Below are 26497 nucleotides of genomic sequence, written 5' to 3'. Positions count from 1 at the left end.
CCAGCCCGTCCTTTACTATTGCATGCTTAGTCAAAAACATTTAAAGTTCATTAGCCCTCAGTAGCAAGCACATCCTGAACTGACACTTAAAAACCTTCCTTGCAACTTAATATCTCAGCCCCCTGTCAGCTTGCTAGCTCCCCTAAGTTGTCCAGAAGGTTTCTGAGTGAAACACAGAAGGTCAGAAGAACTCCTTCCAGACCTCTCCAGAAAAAGCAGCAAACACATCCTGTTCACATGATGTGTTTTGGGAGCTGGGATGCACAAGACCTCAGCTGTAATGCTGTAGCTCAAGATTTTTAGCCAGTTCCAGGGCCATGGAATCTGCAATGCTGATCTCTCTCTATGGAGCTGAATCACTTGCAGCAGAAAGTAAACCTGGCTACAAGCCTTCAAGAAACTGCTGATATCAGAGCAATAAACTATGCATTGTATAGAAGCATATTTTACTATACCTGGCTCTATCACATTCAACTCAGTTCAGATAAAAACTCCACAGAGCTGATCAACTTCACTGCCTGAATAATATAAGAAAGACTCATCAGGTTCAGCAGGGTGTCCAGGCCCATGTCCAAGCAGCTTCTGCAGGTCCCCAGGGAGGAGACCACACAGTCTCTGGGCAACTTGTGCCAGTGCTCCATCACCTGTGCAGTAAAGAGTGCTTCCTGATGGTCAGAGGGAACCTGCTGTGCCCCAGTTGTGCCCATTGCCTCTTGTCCTGCCACTGGGAACCACTATCTTTGTATGAGAGCTAACAGAAAAACTCATTTATTTACTACTTATTCAGGCTAAAAAACTCAGTCATTCTGTGGAGAGACTCTTCAGGAATTACGAATGCTCACAAAATGCTACCTAGACACTCACTGCAACTTTCTGTCCTCTACTTCTATACTGTTAGTTACAGCAACAGCAACATATGGGCACTAGAAAAGAGAAGGGTTGTTCTCTTAAAGTATGAAGTGTTTTAGTCACTTTTCAGTTTCACTATATGTATGAAATACATCATTTCAGCAGTCTGTAATATTTTTAGAGCATTGTGCCACTGATTAAACCACAGTGAAGAATGTGACACGTCTTTTGGAAATTAAACCCAGTGGAAATCTGCTCTAGAATGTTGTGTCTATGGAATAAGGTTTTGAAGGATTTACCTTCACGAACATTTTCAGACCTTGTTTTAGGAAAGCTAAACAAAGCTGTATGTGCTTAGATTCTGGAGAAAGTAATCGCAATTAACAAGCACCAAAACATTCTATTAAACTGACTCACTCAATTTAAATGTATTTATCTTAAGGCAGTGGGAAGGGGAGAAATTGGACAGGACTTCTAAATAAATCAGTGAGTGCAACTCCATGCAAGGAACAATTTAAGACTAAAGCAGAATGTGGAATACCTCAGTAGTTCAGGAATTCTGAAGATCATCAAAATTTAGGCGAAAAAGGTGGTATGTAAGAAAGAAGAACACAAAAGTTTATTATTTAAATATGAAAGCTGTATTTTGAGAAAGTATTTTCAAAGTTGTAGCTAAATACAGATGAAGACCTTTCATTCTGTTTGCTTCTTCTGTGAGATGTGAGATATACCTACATATTTTGTTTACAGACAGACAGACAGTATATAGAGTGCAAAATAATATCTGAGTTAACCAGAGGTGTCCAACAAAGGGACAAGTCTATAAGCCTTTATTCATAAAGCTTTGATTTCAAGGAAATGAAAAATGCAAATCTTCTACTTGCATTTCACTTAGTAGCAGTATCACAAGAGGGAAGCACATCACACTTCCTATTATCTTGACTTCTTGCGTAATGGAAGAAAACAAGTTTGGACTCAGAATAACTCAAGAGTCCATGTACTAAGAAAAAAACATACTGAAAAATTAACACTCCACATGTTGAAAGAATGTAAACAAAAAATGTCATTATGAAGACATGCAAAAAACTGATGTTACTCAGTTCAAACACTGCCAGTTCTCCATCTAATGACTTGTCGAATCCTGAGATAACCAGAAATGGTTTGTGAGAGCTTAGCAAACAACAGCATTTGTTTTTCCTTCTGATTTCCCCTTATAAAAAGCTACAGGAAAATAACCAAGTTAGAAAGACTACCTCAATTACTCTTAATTGCTGTCAGTTCTGATTAGCCCAGACCCTGCTGATTCTGCAATGAGCAGCAATGGGAACAAAGCAGGCACTCTCTCCTACAATCTTCCCAGTACAGTCCCAGTCGTGGTGATGGAAATGCCATATAGTGAATGGCTGGAAACATGATATCCCAATGAGATCATGATGCTGCTGATGCTCATGATCATATTTTGTGTTAAAAACAAGGGGGAGTGTTTTCTGTTTTGCTCAGTTCCCCATTTTTACCTCTGTGTTTTGGGTAGCATTCCAGGCAGTCTCACAAGACAAACTCCACCCATGCCCAGGTGGCTTCTGAAGGTCCCCAAAGCCTTTGGGCAGCCTGTGTCAGTGCCCTGTCACACCCAGATACAGGTCCACAAGGGTATTTAAGACCTTAAACCATGCTTCAGTGCCTTACTTTCTGCAGGAGGTGCCCCTGACAGGTGTTACTGGGTTGCATGACATGTGCCTTTTACAGAGGAAATGAGTCCTGTTCACTGAAAGCCTGACTCCAATTCACTGAATACTATGACAATATATGAAAAGTGTTATAGAATCATGGAATCATAGAATCCTTACCAATTGAAGGGACCTTTAAAGGACATCTAGTCCAACACCCCTGCACTGAACTGGGATATCCACAGCTATATCATGTTGCCTAGGGCCCAGTCCAGCCTCAACTTGAAAGTCTCCAGGGACATTTTATGTGTTAAAAGGAACTGTGATTTAAAACAATGCTTTTATCTAAACCTTTATGATGGCTGCCCGAGCATCATTTAACTCCCTGTATCAAATCCAGCCAAATCACTTCACACTTAGACACCACTGGGGACCATACAACATGTTTACAGCAGATCTACCTGTGAGCTGAGCAAGTAACTCGTGAGAACTAGTCAGAAGTTTCTCAACTCAGATTCCTAAAAGCTGTTTATGATTATTATGAGAAAACTGTGTTATAGACAGCTCCCATACATTTCAAAAAGAGCTTGATGCAAGAACTCCCATAAAGAACCATTTCTCTGCCTACATCTGAACTGCATCATCAGTGCTTCAAATCTGTGTGGAAAGTCCAAAATCCAGACAAGCCACAACCTAAAGAGAAGGATGGTTTGCTCTGGGTATCTCCTCCAGGAAGAGCTGCATATAGATTACAGATCTCCCCCCATGGTTTTTCACCAAAACTTTCCACATGCCACTGTTTAAATATTTCTAAGAAGCCACTTTCACTTAAATGTCAAGTTTACTGGAAATTTGCTGGCAGCATCTTTGTGAGCTGGTCTGAAAAAACAAGCAACGTGATCTGCAGGGCTTTAAAGTAGCACACTTCTAAGCATGGAAGTTTGCTGACTGCTTTTCCTCTCCCTTAGTAGTGGTCAGCTCTGGCAGCGAAGTGCTTTGAAAAACACACAGCCTGTGCATGGATAAGATCAAACATCAGCCCGACGGCTCAGCCAGTGCACATCAGCCTCACGAGGAAGAAGGAAAAACAAACAGAAGGGGAGGATGAGATTTTGTGACCCTTGTAAGCTGTGGCAATAGGGTGAAAGGGAGGAGGGCAGCAGAGCAGCTCCGCCGAGACACCTGGGCAGGCAGTGCTGCCTGGCATGACCTGTCAGTTGCAAGCACTCCACTGGGAACTGAGCAGCCGGCTGTGCAGATGTGCTTGGTGGCAGCCCTTGCCCTGCTGACACAGCTGTGTTGGGATGGTGCCCATCCACACTGGCTCCAGCTGAGATTCAGTTATAGCACAGAAATTACAATAAAGGCAGGAAGCAGGTCAGCACTGCCCAGCTTCATGCCTTCTCCCAGGACAGGACGCCACTGTTTTCCAAACTACAAGTGTTTTTAACCTCAACCTGCAGGGTGAGAGCAGCATGGGAGTTATTGGAGCAGGGCTTTGAACTGCTTTCTGTGAATAGGCTGAGAATCACAGAATGATTAAAGTTGGAAAGGCCTCTAAGATGATCCAATCCATCAGCCCATCCCCACCATGCCCACTGGCCATGTCCCTCAGTGCCACATCCACACAGTTCTTGAACACCTCCAGAAAGGGTGACTGTGCCACCTCCCTGGGCAGCCTGTGCTACTGCCTCACCACTCTTTTGGAGAATAATTTTTTCCTTACTGATATGAACTGTGCTGAGAAGCCTCCACAAAACAATAGATTAACCCTCACGTAAATTAATCTCACATGCATTACAGCACCTCCCTCCATTCTGTTCTGCTCTTGCACTTCAACACTGGCAGAGAAAGACCCATGCTGACATCATTCAGCTTCACTAACTCCAGTGTCAACAACAGTGTACTCCTGAAAGCTAAAAGGTTATAAATACACTTTAGGTGTGGATCTGCAAGCCAAAGGAGAGAAAAACGACTACAAAAATTCTTTTCTGTGTGTTTGCCCAAGCAAAGGCTGCAGGATCTCAGCTCCTCTCCAGCAGAACTGTCCTCAGGGTGTACGTGCAGTGGAGGATTTGGGTCCTATAACACATTGCTCCACAAAGCTCCCATCACTGGTGGAATTTGGAGCAGTTTCTTAATCCAATTTCCACTGTATTAAAAAAGCATCTGAAAACTATTAGAAAAAAAAATTTAAAAAAAAAAAGACAAAAAAAAAAAAAAAGACATAGGAGTAGAGTATTATAAAAACCAAACAAACCTCAAACACACCCACCCTGGAAATGTCTCCCATTCACAGCTTTCACTGACTATTTTCTTTTAACTCACCACAACTCTTCCCAGAAGAACAACTGAAAAGACATTAGAGATTATTTATTTTTCTTTCTAAAAGAGTATTTTAGAAACCTCCCAGAAGGGAGAAAAAGAAAATAAAGTGATTAAATTATAGTGCCACATCGGTGCAAACAGCAAGCTCAAAATTAAGAGAACTACAGTGACGTAAATCCTGCTTTGACATAAGATGACTTCAGATTTCACTGTCAGCTCTTCTGCTTCCTTTTCCAAAGACCTCCCCTCATTCTTTTCTAGACCACCTCGATCATCCACTGGATAAATACGTGTTCTTGTAGCTCTCATGGTTATTTTGTGGGGTTTTTATTAGGGCATCTGGTTTCATGCATGTGCAGTTTCATTCTTTGCAATAAATGAGGAGTTCTCTTTCCATTGGAGACGTAATTAGAGACTCAAATGCTATTCAAACCAAGTGCAATAGGAAAGGTTTGTTGTGGAGAACACAGCTCCATTTCTCTCTACTAAATCACAAAACCACTCAAAGTACCACTCTCGCATAGATGGCAGATGAGAACAAAAACAACCCCACAGCCCTACACTCCCCAAAGCCACTTGCCACAAATACAAGCTGCTCTGAAGCCAGGACACAAAGCTGCACCAAAAGGCCATCTCTGAAGCTTATGGTTTTTACAGGTTGTCCTCTGACACTGGTGGGTTTTACTCCAGCTACCAAATTTCCCTGCCTTAGTGGGCTTGGTAGTGAGCCTTGGTCTGAGATCTGCTTTTTAACTTGTGCTGACCTATTCCATGCCATGAGCAGTGCAGAAAGGCAGGATACACTTTTGCCTTGTTCCTGCTGTCACTGGGAAAGATACAGCAGGATGAGTGGTTTCCATATGGCATTGCAGAGCACTTCCCCAGATCAGATCATCATAGAATCATTAAGGTTGGAAAAGACGACTAAGATCATCTAGTCTAGCCATCAGCTCATTCCCACCATACCCACTAACCCATGTCCCTACAACCTGAGTTGTGAACACTGCAGAAAACAAAGGGATCTTCCACTGAGGTGGCTTCATGTGTAGTTTTGGAACCTGCAGAAAGGCTGATCAGTGACAGAGAAATATCAATCCCAGAGGGATGGAGCAAAGAGGGGGGCTGAATTAAGGACTTCTGAAAAATAGTTTGTATACTTTAATTCTGCTTGATGACCCAGATGGACACATCTGTTCTTCCTCTGCTTCCTCCAATATTTTGTTTAGTTCAGCCCTCCACATACACCTTAAAGCTTTCTCCTAATTTTAGCTAAACTAAACTATTTAAAACATACACCAATTTTAGAGTTTTGGGAAAGATCTTTCAGATCCTCTGCAATAAGCACAAGAACCAGATGTTGCTTTGTTTGCTTCCCCTCAGAAGTGAGCCATGCTGAGTATTGTCCAGTAGGCTTAATAAGGAAACTATGCTTACTGCTGAAATATGCATGTGGTCATTTTTAAAATCTGTGAAAGAGGTTAAGCACACAGTATCATCCATCAAGCAGAAACCTGTGTTCCTAAGGAGACTAATAAGTTCTTTAAGGTCTTTTCCAACCAGAGCAGCCCTATGATTCTATGGAGCAACGATTTGATGGCCTGTTTTAGGAAAGCGTATATGCAGCATCAGTGTTTGGGGTAACAAAATGACTTCTGAACTCTCAACTGGTGTCTTGTAACAGGGTGAGAAGCAGAATCAAACTCACAGGATTTTATCTTTCCTGATGTTGGGAATAGCACGTCCAGGAACACACTTGGATTTCTATCACCATCCCTGGATGTGTTTAAGAGCTGTATGGATGTGGTGCTCAGGGATATGATTTTTAGAGGGTTTTTAGAGTTAGGATTCTGGTTAGGCTGCGGTTGGACTTGATGATTTTCAAGGTCTTTTCCAACATGGGTAATTCTATGATTGATTCTGTGATTCTAGATGGAACCTACAGGACATCTAAATGTCCACGTCTGGGTTTTGTATACTTGAAGTCAAGCTGTTAGGTAGTCCAACACAATGACCCAAATCCATATTGGATGTATTTAAATGAAAATGAGTACATACGCTGAAATACAATCAAGCAGCGATATGCAGTCACTGCTGGGGAGAAGGGAAATTAGTTGTGCACAGATGCTATGTTGAAACTTTGCAGTGGGGGTTCAAATTACTCTGGCTTCAGGTTGTGCAAAATGTTAATTAAGGACAAGAGCTCTCTCACTCCAAACTCAAGCCTGATGGGCCAGACTTACAATGAAACCATCAGTTACATTGGGCATGATATGCCATATTTCCATCTGAAGCAATTAATTTCTAGGGTGAAAGAAGAAGAAGAAGAAAAAAAAAAACATTCCTTGGCTCTATTTTTTTTTATTATTATTCATTTGTTTTCTGTAATGAGATTCTTCTCCTCTATACAATACAACAGAAATTTATGTAGAAAATCTTCCAGTTACTGCTTGTCCCTAAACATACACAGATGCTGTGAAATCATGCCCTAGCCTCTTAAAAAAATATACAAGGACAGTGTTTTTCCTGCCTTTGGACACGACCGAGTAGGCTCCAATGACCTTACAAGTCTGGCAAGTAAAAAGCTTGCATGCCTATTCCTGGGCAAATTCAGAATATAAAACTCAGTGGAATTTTCCATGTTCCTGGCCAAAACCAGGCTAACACAAAAATACATTACATCAAGAAAATCGATTAGCATTTTCCAAAATTTTAAATGTTCTTGTTTTGAAACATACGCAGCAAAGCCATATTAACCATAGCTTACACGTTAGAAGGAAATTTTTGACTCAGAGGGCAGTGAGGCGCTGGCACAACTGCCCATAGAAGCTGTTGTTTCCCATCCCTGGAGGAGCTCAAGGCCAGGTTGGATGGGGCCCTGGGCAGATGAGCTGCTCGGAAGCAGCCCTGCCCATGGCACGGGGTGGGACTGGGTGGGCTTCGAGGTCCACTATAAGCTATTCTATGATTGTATAATATCCCTGTGCCCTGATATCCTTAAAATGAAGCCTACCTGCCCTGCCTCTTTATGGCATAGTGGAATGTCTACCAACACACTGAACATCTGCAAAGAACCACTAATGCAAACCTCCTGACACGCTGGGCTGAAAAGTGGATCCCTTGGGTCTTGTACTCTGTCTCCCACAAAAATTCCAGCTGCCTCCATTAGCAGCCACTAGTTGCAACCCGGAAAACACACACACACTTTATTAATGTGAGGCATCCATCCCTCGACCTGGCAGGGTGCATTTTCCAGATACATTCCTGACTGAGCTGAAGAGCATCTGCAAGACACAAATCTCCAAGCTCCTGTTGCATAATGCACAGCCCCATCAGCTCCAGGCACCCATGGAGCCCTTTCCCGCTCATGCACCCCCACCACCTACCCATTACCAGACCCCTAAGCCACCCATCCGACCCTGGCTGAAGCAGAATGAGAGGAAATGTCTGGGCTCTCTGCCTGCTCTGCTTAGGTTTAGGCATATGCAGAAAATTAATTGAGACTGGATAAAATTTTATTCCAGCTTTCCTTTGACTAAACTGTTGTGTTGCAGTACAGTAGAGTTTGGTTTAATTTTAGTTTAGTGAAGCAACATGCTGCTCCTTATCAGTGTCTGCAATAGGCAAAACCAGACTAAAATAGAATCACAGAATCACAGGATTGTTTGGTTGGAAGGAAGCCTTAAAGGCCATCTCATCCAACTCCCCTGCAATGAACAAGGACACCTACAGCTACAGCAGGCTGCTCAGAGCCCTGTCCAGCCTGACCTTGTGTGTCTCCAGGGCTAGGACATCCACCACCTCTCTGGGCAACCTCTTCTTGTGCTTCATTAACTTTAACATAAAATATTTCTCCCTTCCATCCAGTCTAAATCTCCCCTCTTTTAGTTTGAAACCAATTCCCTTTGTCCGATCACAACAGACCCTAGAAGAGTCTGTCTCCTTCCTTCTTATAGCTCCTCTTTATATACTGAAAGGCCGCTCTCGCATATCCTCGGAGCCTTCGCTTCTCCAGTTTGAACAGCCCCAGCTCTCTCAGCCTGTCCTCATAGGAAGTGCAACAACCCTTGCACCACTTTTGTGGCCCTCCACTGGACACTCTCCAACAGTCCCATGTCTCTCCTGCACCGAGGACTCCACATCTGGATGCAGTACTCCAGGTGAGGCCTCACCAACACAGAACAGAGGGGTATGATCACCTCCCTTGCCCTACTGGACACACTCCTTTTGATGCAGCCCAGAATACAGTTGACTTTCTGAGCTGCAAGGGTATGTTGCTGACTCATGTTCAGCTTGCCATTCACCTTCAGATTTAGGATTTCACAGGAAGTCAGTCCTCACAGATAAAATTTTCTCCCTGAAAATCATCACAAAATTAGCTGAGTACAAATGTGTGATGCATTACGTTGGTGGCCTCACTGGTTCCAAGATGCTGGCTGGGATGGGGCTGTCAAGGGTGGGAGAGGGCAGAGACCATCGGGTCTGGTTTGAGGAAAGTCCCCTAAAAGATAAGGCATCCTCTGCCTCACTGTGCACCAGTGTGTCTATTCTAAAATGTCATTGCCAGCAGTATGCACAGCACAGCAACTTTCTGGTGTGGGATGGCAGAAGCAGATAAAGAATAGCCAAGCATCAGTCAGACACATCTGAGCACTTGCAGCTTTATAGCTTACAGCAGGCTGTAAAGAGCAGTGTATGGCAGCTGCTGGCTGCAGAGGCAAAGCTCTGCTTTGGATAAAACTCAAGAAGGGGTCACCAGGGATATCAGTAATACTACAACAGCAGCACTGGGAGAGCCCACTAGCTGGTATCTCTAACTATTTTATCTTCCCCTTCCTTCTTGGAATGGCTTCTTATCTTAAATTTTCACTTCTTCCATAGTTTTCCTGTGTTCCTTTCCATTGAAACAGCACCACGCTGAAAACACAATTCTTAGTTTTGTTCTAATGCATTCATCTCTCTCACATCCAATGGCTTGTGATGCTCAACAACCCAACACGCAGCCTAGGTGTTTTGGCAGCAACCTGATGCAAAGTGCTTCATTATTAGCCCATCTCGTTTACAGGGAAACAAATACAAAATCCCCAGGTGTTGCTTACAACACAACCAGTATTTTTCATTCCATTTGTAAATACAATACTCAAGTCAGCCCACACACCTATTTTACTGCCCTAATGAAAAACAGAGGGTAGACTTCACATGGAGCAGTGACCATGCCACCTTTCAGCACATCTCTGAAAGACAGAGATTGATCGAGAAGGTATGCTTCCAGGAATGCAGATGCAATGTAAGAAGAAACATGTCAAGAATTTTAATTGTACTTAGATTGAAAAAAAGGAAAAAACACGTAACTAATAAAAAATAGATTGCCTGCAGACTAGCACACAGCTGGAATGATTCTGGTCACCCACTCCGCTGCTAAGAGGCCTCTTTATGGGGCCTGCACACAGGCACAGCAGGAGAGGTTGGAGAGGCAGCCCCAAGCCCATCAACCCCAACAGCTCTGACATCTCTGGGCTACACTGGCATGGAACACACAGCTCTGTCAGCTTCTTGGATCACACTATTACTGTTTGACACTAATGGATCATTCAACTATTTTCCATCTTTACCATCATGGAATGATTTAGCAGTTTAAATTTTTCAATTGGGAGGTATCAGTGATAATCCAGAAGCTGCTGACAGAGTGAGGACAAAGTTGGATGCACGCAGGCACCTTGACTGCAGCTCCTCGCACACGTTCCTCTTAATTTTTTTATCAAGAGCTGAACTCCCTGACAATGGCCCTGGAACTCTGGAAGCACCCTGGCAAAGAAAAGAAAAACAGAAGAACTCTCACATACACATGTAGCCCCCAGTGTGTGTCCCTGAGGCCCCAGCCCCAGGACATGCTGGCCACACTGGGTTCACCTGGGTGCCCCCTTCCATCCCAGTGGTTATTGCAATGGAAAGGTTGTCTCCAAATGACATTTCTTGGCCTATAATGAAGAGGCATGCTGACACTGCCATGTAGTGTAGGTTTAATTACCCCAGGACACATGCAGATGGAATCTCCATCCAATAAACACAGTGAGAGCTCTGGCCTGGAAGCAATATGCTAGACTTTCCTCCAGCTTTGTGAGCAACAGTGACTCTTGACTTACTACTGAGCCACACTATTGCATGTCACAGCACACATGTGAAAGAATGCCCAGAGAACTACATGGCTTGTGGCACATTAAGTCCCTTGCTGATCATTTTCGAAGCATAAAGAAAAGTTGACAAATTCCTTAAGATTAGATCTGTATTTATTTATTTTTCTTAGAAGTTTAAGGTTTGTGTGGATGTTGCTCACCATCAAGGTGACACCAGGCATTTTTTCATGTGTGTTATTATAGATGTGAACAATGGCCTGAGTTTATCCAGGGTTAAAGGCTGAAGATACGCTTTCTGCACAGTGTTAATGAGTTAATGCTATTCCTGAACTATCACAAAAATCCAAGCCATGAGTTTTAAGGAAGAGTAACTTGATCACATTTAAATTGTTTCTTATAGGCAGGAAGATATATCATATTAAGCTCAGTTTTCTTTTCCTTTTTTTTTTTTTTTTTCTCTGTAAACTATTCATACAGCTTTTATCAAGTTAGACTCCTAAAATTCCCCACCTGTATTCTACAGAAGGTATATATATATATACACCTGTATATACACACACCAAGTGATATATAGCTTCTTTCTGCCTAAAATATTCAAAACAGTATGAAGTGAGAAAACAGTTATTATGTGGATCAAGCTCAGCTACCCCTCAGCAACTCATCAGCAAAAAAAAATTGTCATATTTGCCAAGAATACTTTAAAACTAGTGGCATTTTTCCCAGCTCCTAGCGCAGCAGATTTCATTATTGTCTCACAAGATGATCTGTCCATTTCTGGTCCAGAAATACCTAGAATTAATTCTTGGAACTAGAATGATGCTCAGGAGCTAAGTTACCATTGCTGCATGGAATGGACATCATGACTCAGTCATATATAGCATACCCTATGGGAGGTGAAAGAACCTGGCTCATGGTCTGGAGGACAGGGAACAAGACGGGCCCTCCTATGGAGGACAGACTGATAGCCTCCAACTCTGGCTATGTTTCTTGCAGGCAAAGAAAGGGTCCTTATCTTGCACAAACTGTTTAGACTTCTGCTTATCTGCAGTGTACTGGACCTATCTTTTTACTCCTTGTGAGGTTTCTCATTGTCAACAGGCCTTGCAGCTCTATTCCTGGAAGCCTGCATTCTGAAACATTAAAATTGGGCTTCACATCAGTTCAAAGACCACTCCCTTTTTTTCCCAGTTATTTCATGTCGTGGTATAGCTTCAAACTATTCACTGAATAACTTCATATTGAAATTTGTACACTAATTGCTCTTTTAAATGCAGATTTTAAGTTCTAAAGCATTAACACAAAGAATCAAAATTTGCAACTGTCTGTCTATTGCCTGGGAATGCCACAAGTTGAGCAGATCAAACCTGTGACCTCAAAGTCCATTAGTTCCCTTTAATTCCTTTGCCTTCATTGATGTCCAGAACTGCTCATCCCAGGAAAGAGAAGGCTCCAGGGAGATGTGATAGTGGCCTTTAAGTATCTAAAAGGGGGCTATAACAACAAAAGAGACAGACTCTTCAGCAGGGGTCCTATCTGTTGTGATAGGAAAAGGGGAAATGGTTTCAAACTAAAAGAGGGTAGATTAGACTGGATAGAAGGAAAAAGTATTTTATGTTAAGTGTGATGAGACACTGGAACTGGCTGTCCAGAGCTGTGGTAGATGCTTCATCCCTATAGTCAGTCTGCACAGGGCTCTGAGCACCTGATGTAGCTGTAGGTGTCCCTGTTCATTGCAGAGGAGCTGGAGTAGATGGCCTTTAAGGAAGAAGATTCTATGATAAGAAGATAATTCTATGATTCTACAATATACTCACTGTGTTTGGATTAATATAACCGGTTAGAGTTTGGTGGACTAAAGAGTAGCAATACACTCCCTGAAATTAGTCTGAGGAGGAGGGAGAGAAATGTACAGGAAAATGGGGAGCAGTGCATGCTGGCAGGATGGTGACCGCTCAGTCTTCTTTTCAAATACTTCTTCCCCAAAATGAGAATTGCCCAAGAGTGCTTTCCACCCTTTAGTAGATCTCTTGCTTTCTTGAAGCAAATGGCAGGCTCCAGCAACAAGACAGCTAATAATAAGCTCCCCAGATGAACTCTAGGAAAGCAGTTAGTCAAGGATTTGTGAGCCAAGTGCTGACCAACATGTGTTCCCAGCTGCCAGCAGTGATTCACCGCAAAACGTGTTCTTTATGAATCAGTTGTGGTTTAGCCATCTCCCTCTCAGAGCACATTTTGCTCCAAACAAGGCTTCCTCTTTCCAAAACATGGAGCTGAAGGCACCTGAGTCATGGTCCCTCTACCCTGTCTCATGTTAACAGAGCACACAGGGACTACTCTGGTCACAAAATATTCACACAGCTGTTCTTACACAATGGCTCCTGAACCAACCAACCAACGGTTGCTGTTACTGCTGCCTGCTTCAGCAGCTATGCACAAAATGTGCTGATTTCCACAGCACCAGCCTGCAGACAGGATAGGCCTCCTTCCAAAAAGGCCTTGTGTAACAAAGGTTGGTTCTTGCCTTGGGTTTCTCCAATCATACTATCATAGAATCATAGAATCAGGTAGGTGGGAAAAGACCTTCAAGCTCATCAAGCCCAACCACCAACGTGACCTACCGAATCCCATCACTGAACCACATTCCTTATTGCCATATGTAAAATCTTGCAGTGACGTGAAAGGAGTATTTCATTCCTTCTCTTTACTACCAATAATAATAGTAAGCTTATTTTCTTCTTTATCTTTATATCCTTAATAGTATATTTCATTATCCAAATGCTCATAATTTAACCTGCTACTATCAGTGAGAATGCAAGGCCAAGAAGAAACAGAAGCTGGGACAACAAGCATAACATTTCCTATGGATCCTGAACTAGTTGGCTGTATTTTTGCACTTGTAGTGCTTCACTGGAAGTACCAGTCTGGCTGGCCAGTGGATCTGTCTGTTTAAAAGATGTGCATCACCTTCCTGAATGGAGGAGCCAATGCTTCTGAAGAATGCAGTGTTGCTCAGAGGCTGCCAGGAGATGCTGTGATCATAGTAGAAATGCAAGCACATTAAGGCAGTCTTTGTGAAGAAGGGGAAACAGCCCTGTATGTTGGCTGTGCCCTGCAGGGACCTCCACAAGTGCTGACATCCTTCTCCTGTTTCTGCCACTCTGTTTAGCTTCTTGTCCCCTCCACCTCGACAAACATAAAACAAGCACAAGCACTCCTGGAAACATTCAGAACAGTTAAAATTCTTCTTAATTCTTGATATATATATATTGCTATTCCAGGGCCCAGTCCAAAGGAAAAAATCAAAAAGCAGAAAAAAACCTATGTGCAGCCTTATGAAAGGACTTTCCAAGCCACAGATGCTGGCTCTGTGGTTGGCTGACCTGCCCAAAATAAAGCTCAACAGCAGGGAGCAGTACAGCAGTTCAGGGGGTGGAAGAGGTCATGTGAATGTGATCCCACCTCCCAGCCACTGTGTCTCCTACTGCCACAAGCATGCCTCCCTCTGCTTCTTCTGGGGTGAATTGTTGACATTTTTTTTCTTCTTTTTTTTTTTTAGTTCAGCCTGCTTTTCCTATCCATTCACCAAATGGAGTTGTTGAAAATGACTCTCGTTCCAGCCTCGAGGGCTGCTGACCCCGTTCAGAGATGCACAACATTACTTCCTTCACATGATAAGGCCACTTTCAATGAACCGCGATCAAAAAAAGAAAAGAAAGTGACCAATATGGCTGTAAGAATTTATCTATTTGGAATTCTTAGCTTAAGCTGTGGTTTATAAAAGGTTACATTGCAATGTATTAAGTAAAACCTTTGTGCTGATTCAAGAGAAAATAGAAGCAAGAGCTTCCCTTTGTATACAGAAACACAAGAACATGCTCAAGTCTCAAACACCATGCAGGAGAGTTTGACCAGGTTTTGAAGCTATCACCACATCCCAGATCAGGAGAAGATAAAGCAGTGGTAAGGGATTTTGGTCACCAGAGCTACTTTTTGACATCAGAACACAGTCATCCCATTCTGACTTTGGAGAGCATGAAGGAGGTCCCATATGACCACAACTGACCATGTTGTGTATCATTTAGGGTCTATGAAAAGCACAGCAGGGGCAGAAGTTGGTTCAGTCTTCTTTACATCTGGCACATTCATGTGGGATTGGTTTTCCTAACACTGCTTCATGCAAGGATTCACTAATTAAGCTGATGACTTCTCATCCCACCTGCTGCTGGCCAGACATTAGACTGAATGTGTGTTGATGGGATCGTACCTACATGTTTTCATGCTGTCAGGCCAGTAAAGGAGGCTTTAATAGCAGCTGCTTCTCTTAAGTTAAGCACTCAGCAACAGAAGGGTGAAAGACCAGCTGCCACTTACCAAACCTCTTGTAGCCAAAGGACTGCACCTCCTCCTCTTCTGCAAAATCGTCTGGAGACAGAAAGAAAGACACAGCACCAGGTTACTACTATCACTGGCAAAGTACATGAAGAATTTCTTACAGGTGCATTAGCTTTACCCAAAGATCTGATAAACAGTGGGACAGAGAGCTGACAAACAGATAACAAAAAGCACATCAGCTCTTTTGTTCTCATCTCCAGCCAGCAATCAGCAAAATGCTAGTAATCACGCATTTATTTTGTCAGAAGCTTAATTTTCTTTCTACTTCCTTCCAGCAGCAATTACTCAAAGGAAAAGGCTGGCATCAGCAGAAAAAACACACTCATTACTTATTTTTTTCCCCAGTCTCTTGCTACCAGCCCAACCCTTCCTTCTGCTGACACAAGGTAAGGTGCGAGCCATGCCTGCTGCCTGAACCAGATTTTACCCAGACTAGCTCCCAGGAGGAGCAGTACATCTCCACTGTCCAACTCTTGCTTCCTGATTTCTAGAAGGAAACAGAGGAGATCCATTTCCTCTTCCGTAAACACCCTTTCACATACTGGGGAAGACTCCAGGGCTCTTTTAAATCAGCACCTAAAGCATCATTTCCCAAGAGCTGCCAGCCTACCATGCAGAAAACACTAGTTTTAGACAGCAGCCCCTACCCTCCAAAATATTCCTGCTCTTGAGCTTTTGCTTGCTTTGCTGTAGAGGCAAGGCAGAAGTCTGCATCACATTGAGCACAGCTGCTGCACTCTGTGGAGCTTCTACTTGCTGAGCCCTCACACCATCCTTGCAGCCCTGGGTGCCAAGAAAGACGCCTCACTTGCAAATGTCCCATCCAGATCTTCCCCCAACACAAGGACAGAAAGAAACAGAAGCACAGAGGCCAGCCAAGGAATTTGAAAGCAGCAAGAATCCTCTAACAAAGAACACATCACCATTGTACCAGATATTATCTGATGACAATGGCACCTGACAACATGTGACAAATACTAATAAACCAAGTGACCACAAAGAGTCAACTGCCAAGCCTCTCAGACCAGCAGTAAATTACTCTGGAAAAGTCTTCCCCTCTTGCACAAAAGATAAAAGCTGGACAGAAAAGTTATCAGTGCCAGAGCCCTCAGCTTCCTGCCTTCTCTTGCTAACACAATCGCCTCCTGTTTCTTGGGAGCATAACCTGCCTTATCTGATCCATATCTGCTTTGTGCAGCCAGGCCGTGCTGAAGTCTTGTGGCCTAATCCTGCACCAAATCTCCAAGGCCTGTGTACCTCCACTCCAGGGGCACTCTCATGCCAAGGGCTGTGCTTTCTTTCTGCTCACCATCTCAGGCCCTCACATCCCTTCACTGCTGCCACCAGCGGCCCTCCACCTTTGAAAAGCATTTCACAGAATCACAGAATGGTTTGGACTGGAAGAGACCTCAAGGATCATGAATCTCCAACCCCCACCCCTCCACAGGCGGGGCCACCAACCAATTTTAATAGTAGACCGGACCAAAACGCTTCCTCTATTCTTGTCAGTGGATGAAGGGAGAAGTCAGCCATTTGGTTTTACACATGTAGGCCAACTGTGCTGACTTTTGGCAAGGCATTTTTCATCCTGCTTATGTTTCTCTGGACACACACACACACACATATTTATGTGGATGTGTGTGTACATGTATACATGCATACTTTTTAATATTTTCAATACTGCGTGCTTGCTAGGGATAAATTTTAATTATATATAATTAAAATAGATAGATTTTATATCTATCTATTATAGATAGAATATATTTATCTATTATATATATATAATAGATAAAATAAAATAGACCTCATTTTGAAGAGCAATAGCAGCATTTGAAATTAAGTGGGGCTGGGCTAGGCCAGCTTTGTCAGCAAGTGGGCTGGCCTCCTGTTTCTAAAATCTAAAACATCAGATGAAACCTATTTGAATCCCAAGGGCTGGTCTAGCAGCAGGCAACAAAGTAGTTCAGGGGAAGTCTGGTGGAATTACTTAACAGAATAAGCTCAGAGGTCTTTCAGTCACAATCACCATTAGGCCCTTTGCCCAAATCATATACTGCAAATGCAATGTTTACATATTTCAAATGTAATATAAATAATCTTGAATAATATTAACTGCAGTGTAGCAAGTTTAAGGGAAATAAAGTTGGGAGGCAGAAATGAATAGAATGAGATCAGACTAAATTTTCAGAAATTAGCAGCGCTGCATCCTTTGGAAAAAAAAAAAAAAAAAAGACTAGGAGGTGTTGAAAGTTTTACTGGTTCTTCATGAGAAACCTATGTTTGGAATATTAAAAATAAAGCTGGGAATCAAGCCCACAAATGTCAGTCCTGAGGCAAAGCCATTTGCCCCAGCCTGCTCCTTGCAGCGCTGTGCTGACAAGCTGGCAAACACTCAGCTCTCTGCCACAAGTTCCAGCGCTGAAAACCTTCCTGATTCATACACAGTGTACAAATATCTCAAAGCTCTGTGATATCTTTGAATTGGGGAAATACAGGAGGACCCAATTTCTTATGAAAAGTGAATGTGTAGATTTCTCAGAGAAAATGTGATCTGTGATGTATTGCAAAGATTAAAAAAATACACACCAGTTAGGAAAGTAAACATTAAGAAAACCTCCAGGATGTTTTTATGCCTGATGAAACCAGTAAGGACAGTATCAAAAATCAGAGTGGAAAAAATACACGAGGTTTGAGCATCTGTGGCTAACGCTAAGAAAAAACCCTTAGCTTAGTTATAGACAGCACTACAGAGCTGTCAGCTGTAGCAGATAATCCAGAATAAGAAAGACAAAGAAAAGAGAAGAGCTGGTGAAAAAGCCATTTCTTATTTCACTGACTTCTACTGAGCTCTGGCAGATTGAGGGTCTGTCAGTAAAAGTGAACTCTGAGCAAAACACATGAACAACCAACTGTATTTAACTGCACAGGAGAAGGACCACTGGAGACCTGTTGTATCAGGTTTACGAGAGTCCCCTTGGAGGCCAACAACAGATCAGCACTTAGAGCTCACAGCAAACTGCTGAAAATGAGTGGCTATCTGTAGCTTAGCAGGAGTACATCAAGTATTTTATGTAGTTAGCAAAAAGCAAAAGCTCTGATCCAAAAACAAGGCTTTGAGATATTTTGGCAATATAACCACCCTGCTGAGTAGAAATGCCAAATTCTGCTTGCCTTCCAGTTATAAATTATTACTGCAACACCTCTAATAAATACAGTTGCAGAGTTAAATAAGTTACAGTACAATGCTCCAAGGGAGTGGAAGGTGGTTCAGCTGGGAATTATCACAGTGAACAGAGGGAATTCATTTAATCTAAAACAAATTGGGTTCTCATTTGATTAATTTGCTAGAGGCAAAGCAAAAAATATGCTGAGAAGAACCGTGTAATTTCTGGTTCTTGTTCTTAAATCTTAAATAAATTAATCACGGGCCACTTTGGAGTCTGTACTGAGGTCTAGTAAGAGAGAGCTGGCTTAGAGCTGACAAGGATGCTAAATCTGCCCTCAGACTACAAGGAACCTATAACCACTGCACCACCTTTTTTTTCTCTGGAACAGAACCAGATCTGAGAAGTCTTTGGTGTAGTGTGGTTTTAGGGCAATTGTTTCCATTTTATCCCTTTCCTTTAATGGGTATCATTGTTGGCATATGGGAGGTGTAACACAAAGCTATTAATGCACATGTTCAGCTATGGTCTTTCAACAGTACATCCTACTTGGTCATTTCAGTTATAGTGAGCTAACAAAGCAAAGTAGACCTTGTAACCATAAAGATGCTGGGTCATATGCTGACTACAGACACATTGCATCCAATCATTCCTAGTAATTTTCCACGTGGGAAACATGGGTTTAAAAAGTAACCTTCGTTTAAAGACTTCAATTAAAGAAAGGGACAAACGATCTGCACAAAATTTCAAACTCTGTGGAAATATAATTCAGGAGAGAAGGAGGCACCTGGGCTGAAAACTGTCATGCCAAGTTTCACCTCAGATTTTAGGTACTAATTTATAGCCCCCTGAAAAGTGGATTTACAGCACATTAGAATTTACCCCTAAGTACCACACTGGGAACTTGGGACCACAGCAGTAATTTGCAGCAACAATGACATCCAGTATAAGAGTTTCCTTTAAAATAAATCTCCACATAATATGCATTCTCCAAGAGCTTTAATCATAAAGACCCCTCATTTCCCACCAGTTTAATGAGACATATGGTTGTATCCCCGTGCTGCTCTGTGAAATGCATTATACGTCAGTTGACCTGAAAGTAATGCCTCCTATTTTTTTTTCCATGACAACAACAGATACAAAGAGCACAATAACACTGTTTGATAGAGCAACTTCTCTTCTACAGAACATATAACGACATGTAATGGAATATTGGTGGGAAGGTTCAACCTCTACTGCCATACCACCAAAATCTACCTTTGACATTGTGAGACAGCATCACAAGATAAGAGGCACTACTTTTGAAACAGCCCTCCTAATATTACCGAGAATACGTTTTATAATCATTTTTTTAATCATTTGGAAAGACACTGTGCCCATTAGTCAAAAATTAGGGTAATCCTCTTGTGAACCCATAAATCAGCACTGACGCAGAAGGGTGCCTCTGGGAGGAACCATCTGCAGTGTCCCAAGGCTGCCCTCTCCACATCAGCCCTCCCTCCAAAGGACAAAACTTGTCCACTTGTGAGGTTTCTGTAATATTAACAACTGTTCAGACAGAAGAGTGAGCACCAATATCTTTCTCATCTCGGATTACAAAAGCTTTCTGAGGAGTGATCAGATTTATATGCGTTTCTGGTCACTATTAAGAGGGTCTACTTTCAAAGTGCTGACCTAGTGGTGAAACTGAGCCAGCAGAAGCATAGTGAGCAGCTGCAGCCTTCAGATGTTGATGACTTCATCAGTCTAATTGGTTTCCACTGATTTTCACGGCTGTTACTCTGGACAGTGTCTTGCTTGCGCTAACTGCTTGACCCCTCTGTCTTCACAGATGCTTCATTTCACTTTCCTTCCCCGGACTTTCTCCACTCATTTTTTCCATGCAGATCTTTGTCAAAGCCAGGTCTTTCTCATTGCTTCTGTTTTGACAAGTCTTCCCTCGTAAGAACCCACCCCATGCTGAAAACCTTTCCCTACTGACACAGTCCCAAGCCAGCATGCCTCTGTGGTTGGGTCTGAGTGCAGCTTTTCCACCCACTCCTTTGCCTCATCACTGTGAGCTCCAGGAGAAAGTCCACCTCCTCACATCCCCCAGCATCCTTTGGCACGTTGTCTTAGCCTAGATCCAGGCAGAAACTGAGGCTTCTCCCTATCCCTGTCCTTAACAACCAGGAATTATGCTTTCAGTATCACAAGAAAGCATGAGGCAAAGTCCCAGGTCATCGATTCTATCGAGACTCATAATCCAAGAGCAGGATTGTGTCTCTCATCAGTTAACACATGCATAAAACATACCCCAAAAGAGGGTTATGCCAAATGGGTTTTCAGAGCTATAGCCCTGGTCTATAGCCCAACTCCTACGACCCCACAATGGAGAGAATGAACAAAAAGAGACAAAAGATTTAAAAGCTCCAGTTTTGCTTTTAGGGATGAAATGATGAGAGCAGACAGCGCTGTTTCTTGAACAAAACCTACACGGCCCTTTAGTGCCTCAGAGCAAGGCTGCAGAGCTGGGACCAGCACCAGCTGCACAGTGCAGAGGGTCAACCTTAGAAGTTAAAAGTTTAAATCATATCATATTTCAGTGTAATGATTTAAGGGCAAACAGATCTGTTCTCATTAGTGTGCTGAAAAATCTTGCCCCTCTGTCCGCATGTTAGAGGAGGCAATTAACAACAGCATTAAACAGCGCAGCATTCCTGAACACCACAGTCCTATACTGCTTCCCATAAGTCATCCACTTTGTTTCCTAGCGACGTCCCAGTCTTCACCTCAAATTTATGCACCAAAAGGGATTGTAACTTTAGGTGGAAGTAGTCAGACTCCAAATACAATTCATCTTGCCCTGATCCCTCGCTTGCACAGACCACACTCACACTGCTAAGAGGATCATGTTCACCTTCAGTGCCTGCTAAAAGGTGTCTTTATTTTGCTTTCCACTGGGGATATCTCTGTTTTGACACAAGAGAACCTCAGGATAAGCAGTGTTTTGTGCAGCTGGAGATAACTGGGCACACATCCTTCGCAGTGCTGAATTGCCTTCATCCTTGACATTTCTTGCACTCTCTTTCTTTGGCTCTGGCTTAGCTCTGCCAGCTCGTACCAGCTGTACCCCTGTGCAGGACCATGTTTCCCCCCCTCCCTGCCAGCCAAGCCAACAGAGGTGTTTGGACCTGTGAGTACAATGGCCTTTGAGAACCGGTCTCAATGAAGCATTAAGTGATTGTGACAAAAAAGGGCTCTGTTCAGCTCTCAGCTGTAGTGAAACTCATCCAGAATACATTCCTGTTGTCCAGAGCAGCAGAAGGAAGAGCCTTCTTCACACAGCCCAGTTCTCTCTTCTTGGTCCTTTGTGGCCAGGAAAAGTAGAATATTCAAAGTCAAGATGCACAGTTACGACTTCTTATCAAAAAGAGCCTCACACTCAATAGCTTACTTGCTGCTTCTGCTCCATGGCCACACCTGCAGAGTAATAGCTCAATCTGTGCAATAACAGATTTCCCTCTTATTTTTACAGCTCCTAAAACTCTGCTTTCTTTCCTCTCTGGCGTTAAGGAGAATATCCTTTGACACATGCATACATGATCATCTCTCTCTCTCATACATGTGTTTAAAATCTCCCATTGCTACCAGCCAGTCCGGGTTACACCGACTGTGGAGTAGCACTGCCTGGGATTTGCTCTGCGTTGTATCACATATTTATTGTAGCCGCTCATGCCTTTGAACTTCTGCGGTAGGGTCCTGTGACATGTCCAACACACACCACTCCGAGCTTTGCATATGTTTCATGTTTATGTCACTATATTCATATGAGCTGTGCTATAACTGCACTGAGTGAAGGTTACTGGATCACTCTGCTCCCCATCCTTGGTTTTCAGATGCTGTCTGGCTCCTGCAAAACGCTTTGGGCTGGGTTGTTTGAAACGTGCAGTTTGCTGTTTCTATCCTGGGAAGGCCTTTTTGCAGACAACCACTCATCTGATTTTGAGCACAGGAAGATTACAGAGGGAAAGAGACACGTTTCTCCACCATCAGCATGCTCACTTTATTCTATAAACACAGCAGTGGCATCAAAATGCTTCAAGGGAAAGACAAAATCTGCCAAGGAGGTGGACATATACACTGACCATTTATTTCAAGGCTTTTCATGAAAGAGCAACTGAATGGTGCATGCATGTTCAGGTTCTGAAGGTGGAAGCTTCACCTACGGATTGCATCTGGGCTCTAAGTTAAAATGCAGAGGGGAATTGTTGTTGTTGTTGTTGTTATTCTATGAGAGGCACTGGACAGGATGGGGCATTCTTCCAGATACTCCCTCCTGTTACAACACAGCTGACTTTTCATCCACCATGAGCACTGCTCTCTAAACAGCGCAGCCAGCAGGGTGAGAGGAAGGGATCAGAGGAGGAGGATCTATGGAAGGATCCAGAGCTCCTCTGCTGTCCCAGAGCCACCTGGGCTGCAGCAATGCCTGATCTTGGGCATCAATGATTGGTCATTGTGCAAACAAAAGCCACATTGCAAATAGCAAAACCATAGCAGCCACGACTGGACCAGTTACAGATATGGTTTAAGATGATCATTACAAAAGGTAATCTATAGAATGTATTTATAGAAAAAGGTATCTATAGAAAAGTTTTAGCAACATGTTCCTCTCTCTTTACTTAGGTCGATGTTTTTGACCATGTGGTGTTGACTGTGGGAAGCTGTTTTCATTGGTTTCCCAGGCAACAAACAATGTCTCATTCCCCAATACATAACTAAAACTTAGACAAAAACTTGTCATTTGATACAAATACATGTAACTGTGAACCAGCTGAGTCCCTTTAAAAATTACATGAATTATTACTTAAAAGTATCGCAAAGTTTGTGAGCTCTGTGTAGTTTGCTGCAAATCCAACTGCAAGCATATTGAAATGTAAACTTCCATTTATTTTACTGATTTAAAGCACAGCACGTTACAAACACCAGCAGTGGAAAATATAATTTATTCAGTACAGATACTCAGTGATGTAATTATTTAGATATTCCTCCATCCTCCAGAGAGGGTAGATGCAGAGACAGCTGCAATCAACAGATCATTTTGCTATTGAGAAAAATGTGTCACTGAAATGACTCCTCCACTTATCACCCCCATCAAGTTTAAAGAGAAATTGTGAAAGAACAAATATGCACCGGGGAAAAGAAGACATGGAGTCAAAGTTTGCTTTTGGCTCTGCAGCTTCCATGACACAGGCAATGGCACTTGATGATAGGTTGGAAGACTTCTCCAGTTATTAGCACCGTCATTTAGGGATTCGCTGCATGTTTTAGAACTGATTTCTGGGGGAGGTAGGAATGAGATGATGGCTGTGATTGCTCTTGGGGAAGGTGATGGCAGGGGCTGGCAAGCAGAACCTAAGTATCCCCCCTGCCAGGCTGTGAGCACAGTAAGTGGATATGGCCCTCCAAGTGCCGTTTCTCCACTCAGCACTGCAGGCAGAGTGGAAGGAGGCAGAAATAGAATCATAGACTCATGGAATGGCTTGGGTCAGAAGGGACCCCAATGATCACCCAGTTCCAGCCCTCCTCGTGTCTCATACCCACCTATTGCTACAGCAAATCACCTGCTAGATTCAGTGGGCTCGATGCTTGGTTCTAGGAGCCATGCAGCACAGCGCATGACTGCCCCAACGTGTTACTGCTGTGCTCTGCCCTCAGCATCCCTCCTGCCCTGCACAACAGCCCAGCTCCAGTCCCAAAGCAAGGCTACAGTGGTAACACCCATGGCTTGACATTACTAGGCTCCCATTGCTTTGGTTTGTTCCTTCCATAACACTTATGCCCATAGTGACGAGCTGATGACAAAGCTTTTGGCACGAGTAACCTATAAAAACACTATAAATATATTATTTTTAACACATTGCAGGGCCCTGTGGGGAGATTATGCCACAACGCCAGCAGTAACTCAAATAGTGTGGGTGGATTTGTGGAGCCATAGAATAGAATCAGAGTCTTTCTATTTATTTTTCTTTTTGGTCGTTGAATGGTTTGGGTTGGAAGAGACTTTCAAGATCATCTCTTTCCAACCCCCTGCTTTAGGCAGGGACACCTCCCTCCAGACCAGGTTGCTCACAGCCCCATCCAGCCTGGCCTTGAATGCTTCCAGGGATGGGGCATCCACAACCTCACTGGGCAGCCTGTTTCAGTGTCTCACCTCCCTCACAGTAAAGAATTTATTCCTAAAATCTACTCTAAATCTTTCAGTTTAAAGCCATTTTCCCTCATCCTGTTGCTACATGCCCCTATAAAAAGCCCCTCCCCAGCTCTCCTGTGGGCCCCCTTCAGGTACTGGAACCAGAACCAGAACCCCCCAAAGCCTTTCTTCCCTTCAGGCAAAGCAAGTCAATATCGCACCACTCGGTGCCCCCAGCCCTGGAAACTCCATGTCAGTGTCACGGTGTTTACCGGCATCTGGCACCAACCTCTGCAACAGCCACGCCGCTACCCAAAAGCAACTTTCATGTGTGCTTTTTCCCCTCCACCTTCAAGTGTATTTTTGTCTCTGAAGGAAACTGTGACCCAACTCTTGCAAACTCCCAATTCTTCCTACACTTTCCACACCGTCCTTTGATGATCCCAATGTGACTGCTCTCCGGCGCGTATAGGCTCTGCCTCTCACTGCAAGGCTATCTATTTCCCAAACGGAGGCTTTCTTGCAGACCCCCAGCGCATCTTACATCGATTTGGCAATCTACTTCTTTGACTTTGAAAGGGCACTACCTGAGTCACGGCTTGTTGGGACCGGGTCAACCGGCAGAAGGGGAGAGATCCACCCGACCAACAGGAGAGGGGGGAGAGAAAAAAACCGAGAGAAAAAGAAACGAAGTTAACAGTTAAAGAAACAAAGTTAACAGATGCAAAGCAAAGCCCAAATATTTTCCAGTCGGTGGATGTTGAGGAGCAATATGCCAGATACGTTTCACAAGCCAGCTAAGCCTCCGCTGGCACCTAATCACTGCCAGATGTTTAGAAGCAACACCGCGACACATCGCACAGCGCTGGCAGGGAATAAACAAACCGCTGGGGGAGAACTCCAAGTCTCGTCCCCGGGATAGCGGAGACGGGGACAGGGGGAACGCAGAGTGGGTGCCGAGAACCGGAGGGACGGGACATCAGGATCCGCTCCGGTGCTGCCCCGCACGGAGCCGGGGATGCTCACCGCCCGCCCCGCGCTGCGCTGCCCGCCGCCGGTGCCCGCTGCACGTGTGCGCTCTCCCCGCTGCCGTCCCTACCTTTCATCTTGGCTCCGGGGCGGCTCGCATAGGACACACGGGGCGCGGCGGGGGCTGGCTGCCTACTGCCGGGCCATGCCGGGGGCCGGCCGAGCCCTGCCCGCTGCCGCTGCCCCTGCCGTCGCCGCTGCCGCCCGCCGCGGCTCCTCTCGCCGCCAGCCCCGAGCGGCCCGGCCCGGCCCCGCCGAGCAGCGGCCCGACCCCGCCTCCCTCCCTCCGCCCCGGGGAAGGGGCCGCGGCCGGGGCTGAGCCGGAGGGGCGGGCTCGGGGCCCCGCCTGAGGCTGGGATGGCGGTGGGACGGGGGAGAGTTCTCTCCCGTCACACGTCGGTGATGAGCGGCCGTCCCAGATGGGATGTGGTGTCCCTCCTTGACCTCCCTGCGCGTGTGGCAGGCGCACGGGGTTTGGCCTCATGAGTGCCCGAAGGTTCGTTGGTACCGAAGTGAGAAATCCCGAACGGCGGGTGCGTACCCCCCAGCTGGGACGTGCGGCACTCAGCCCCAAACAGTCCAGCTGGATTCAAAGGGATCCCGCTCAGTGCGTGGCCTGAAGAATGTGTGTAAATAGCTGTGGGATTAGAAATGTACAGGCTGGTTGTCTTTTATTTCTCTTGTTCTGGATGTTGCCAGGAATAATGCAGCATTTCCAGGCTCCCGTTTTCTTGAAAGGTGCACAAGGATTTGCTACAAAGC

The 26497-nt window shown here is 44.2% G+C and overlaps 1 protein-coding gene across 1 annotated transcript in view; it reads right to left on the bottom strand.

Annotated features, from left to right (window-relative positions):
* Nucleotides 1-25925, bottom strand: part of COLEC12 (collectin subfamily member 12) — an 80622-nt gene extending 54697 nt beyond the window's left edge. The window contains exons 1-2 of the mRNA XM_015855377.2: nucleotides 25806-25925; nucleotides 15347-15397 (exon numbers count right to left, since the gene is read on the bottom strand). Coding sequence (XP_015710863.1) covers nucleotides 15347-15397; nucleotides 25806-25812 — 58 coding nt within the window. The 5' untranslated portion in view covers nucleotides 25813-25925. The remainder of the gene's footprint in view (nucleotides 1-15346; nucleotides 15398-25805) is intronic.
* Between the last annotated feature and the right edge of the window lie 572 nt (nucleotides 25926-26497).

The sequence above is a fragment of the Coturnix japonica genome, chromosome 2 (genome assembly GCF_001577835.2).
Source record: "Coturnix japonica isolate 7356 chromosome 2, Coturnix japonica 2.1, whole genome shotgun sequence".
In the NCBI taxonomy this organism is placed as follows: domain Eukaryota; kingdom Metazoa; phylum Chordata; class Aves; order Galliformes; family Phasianidae; genus Coturnix; species Coturnix japonica.
This window is presented reverse-complemented; position numbering and strand designations above follow the sequence as displayed.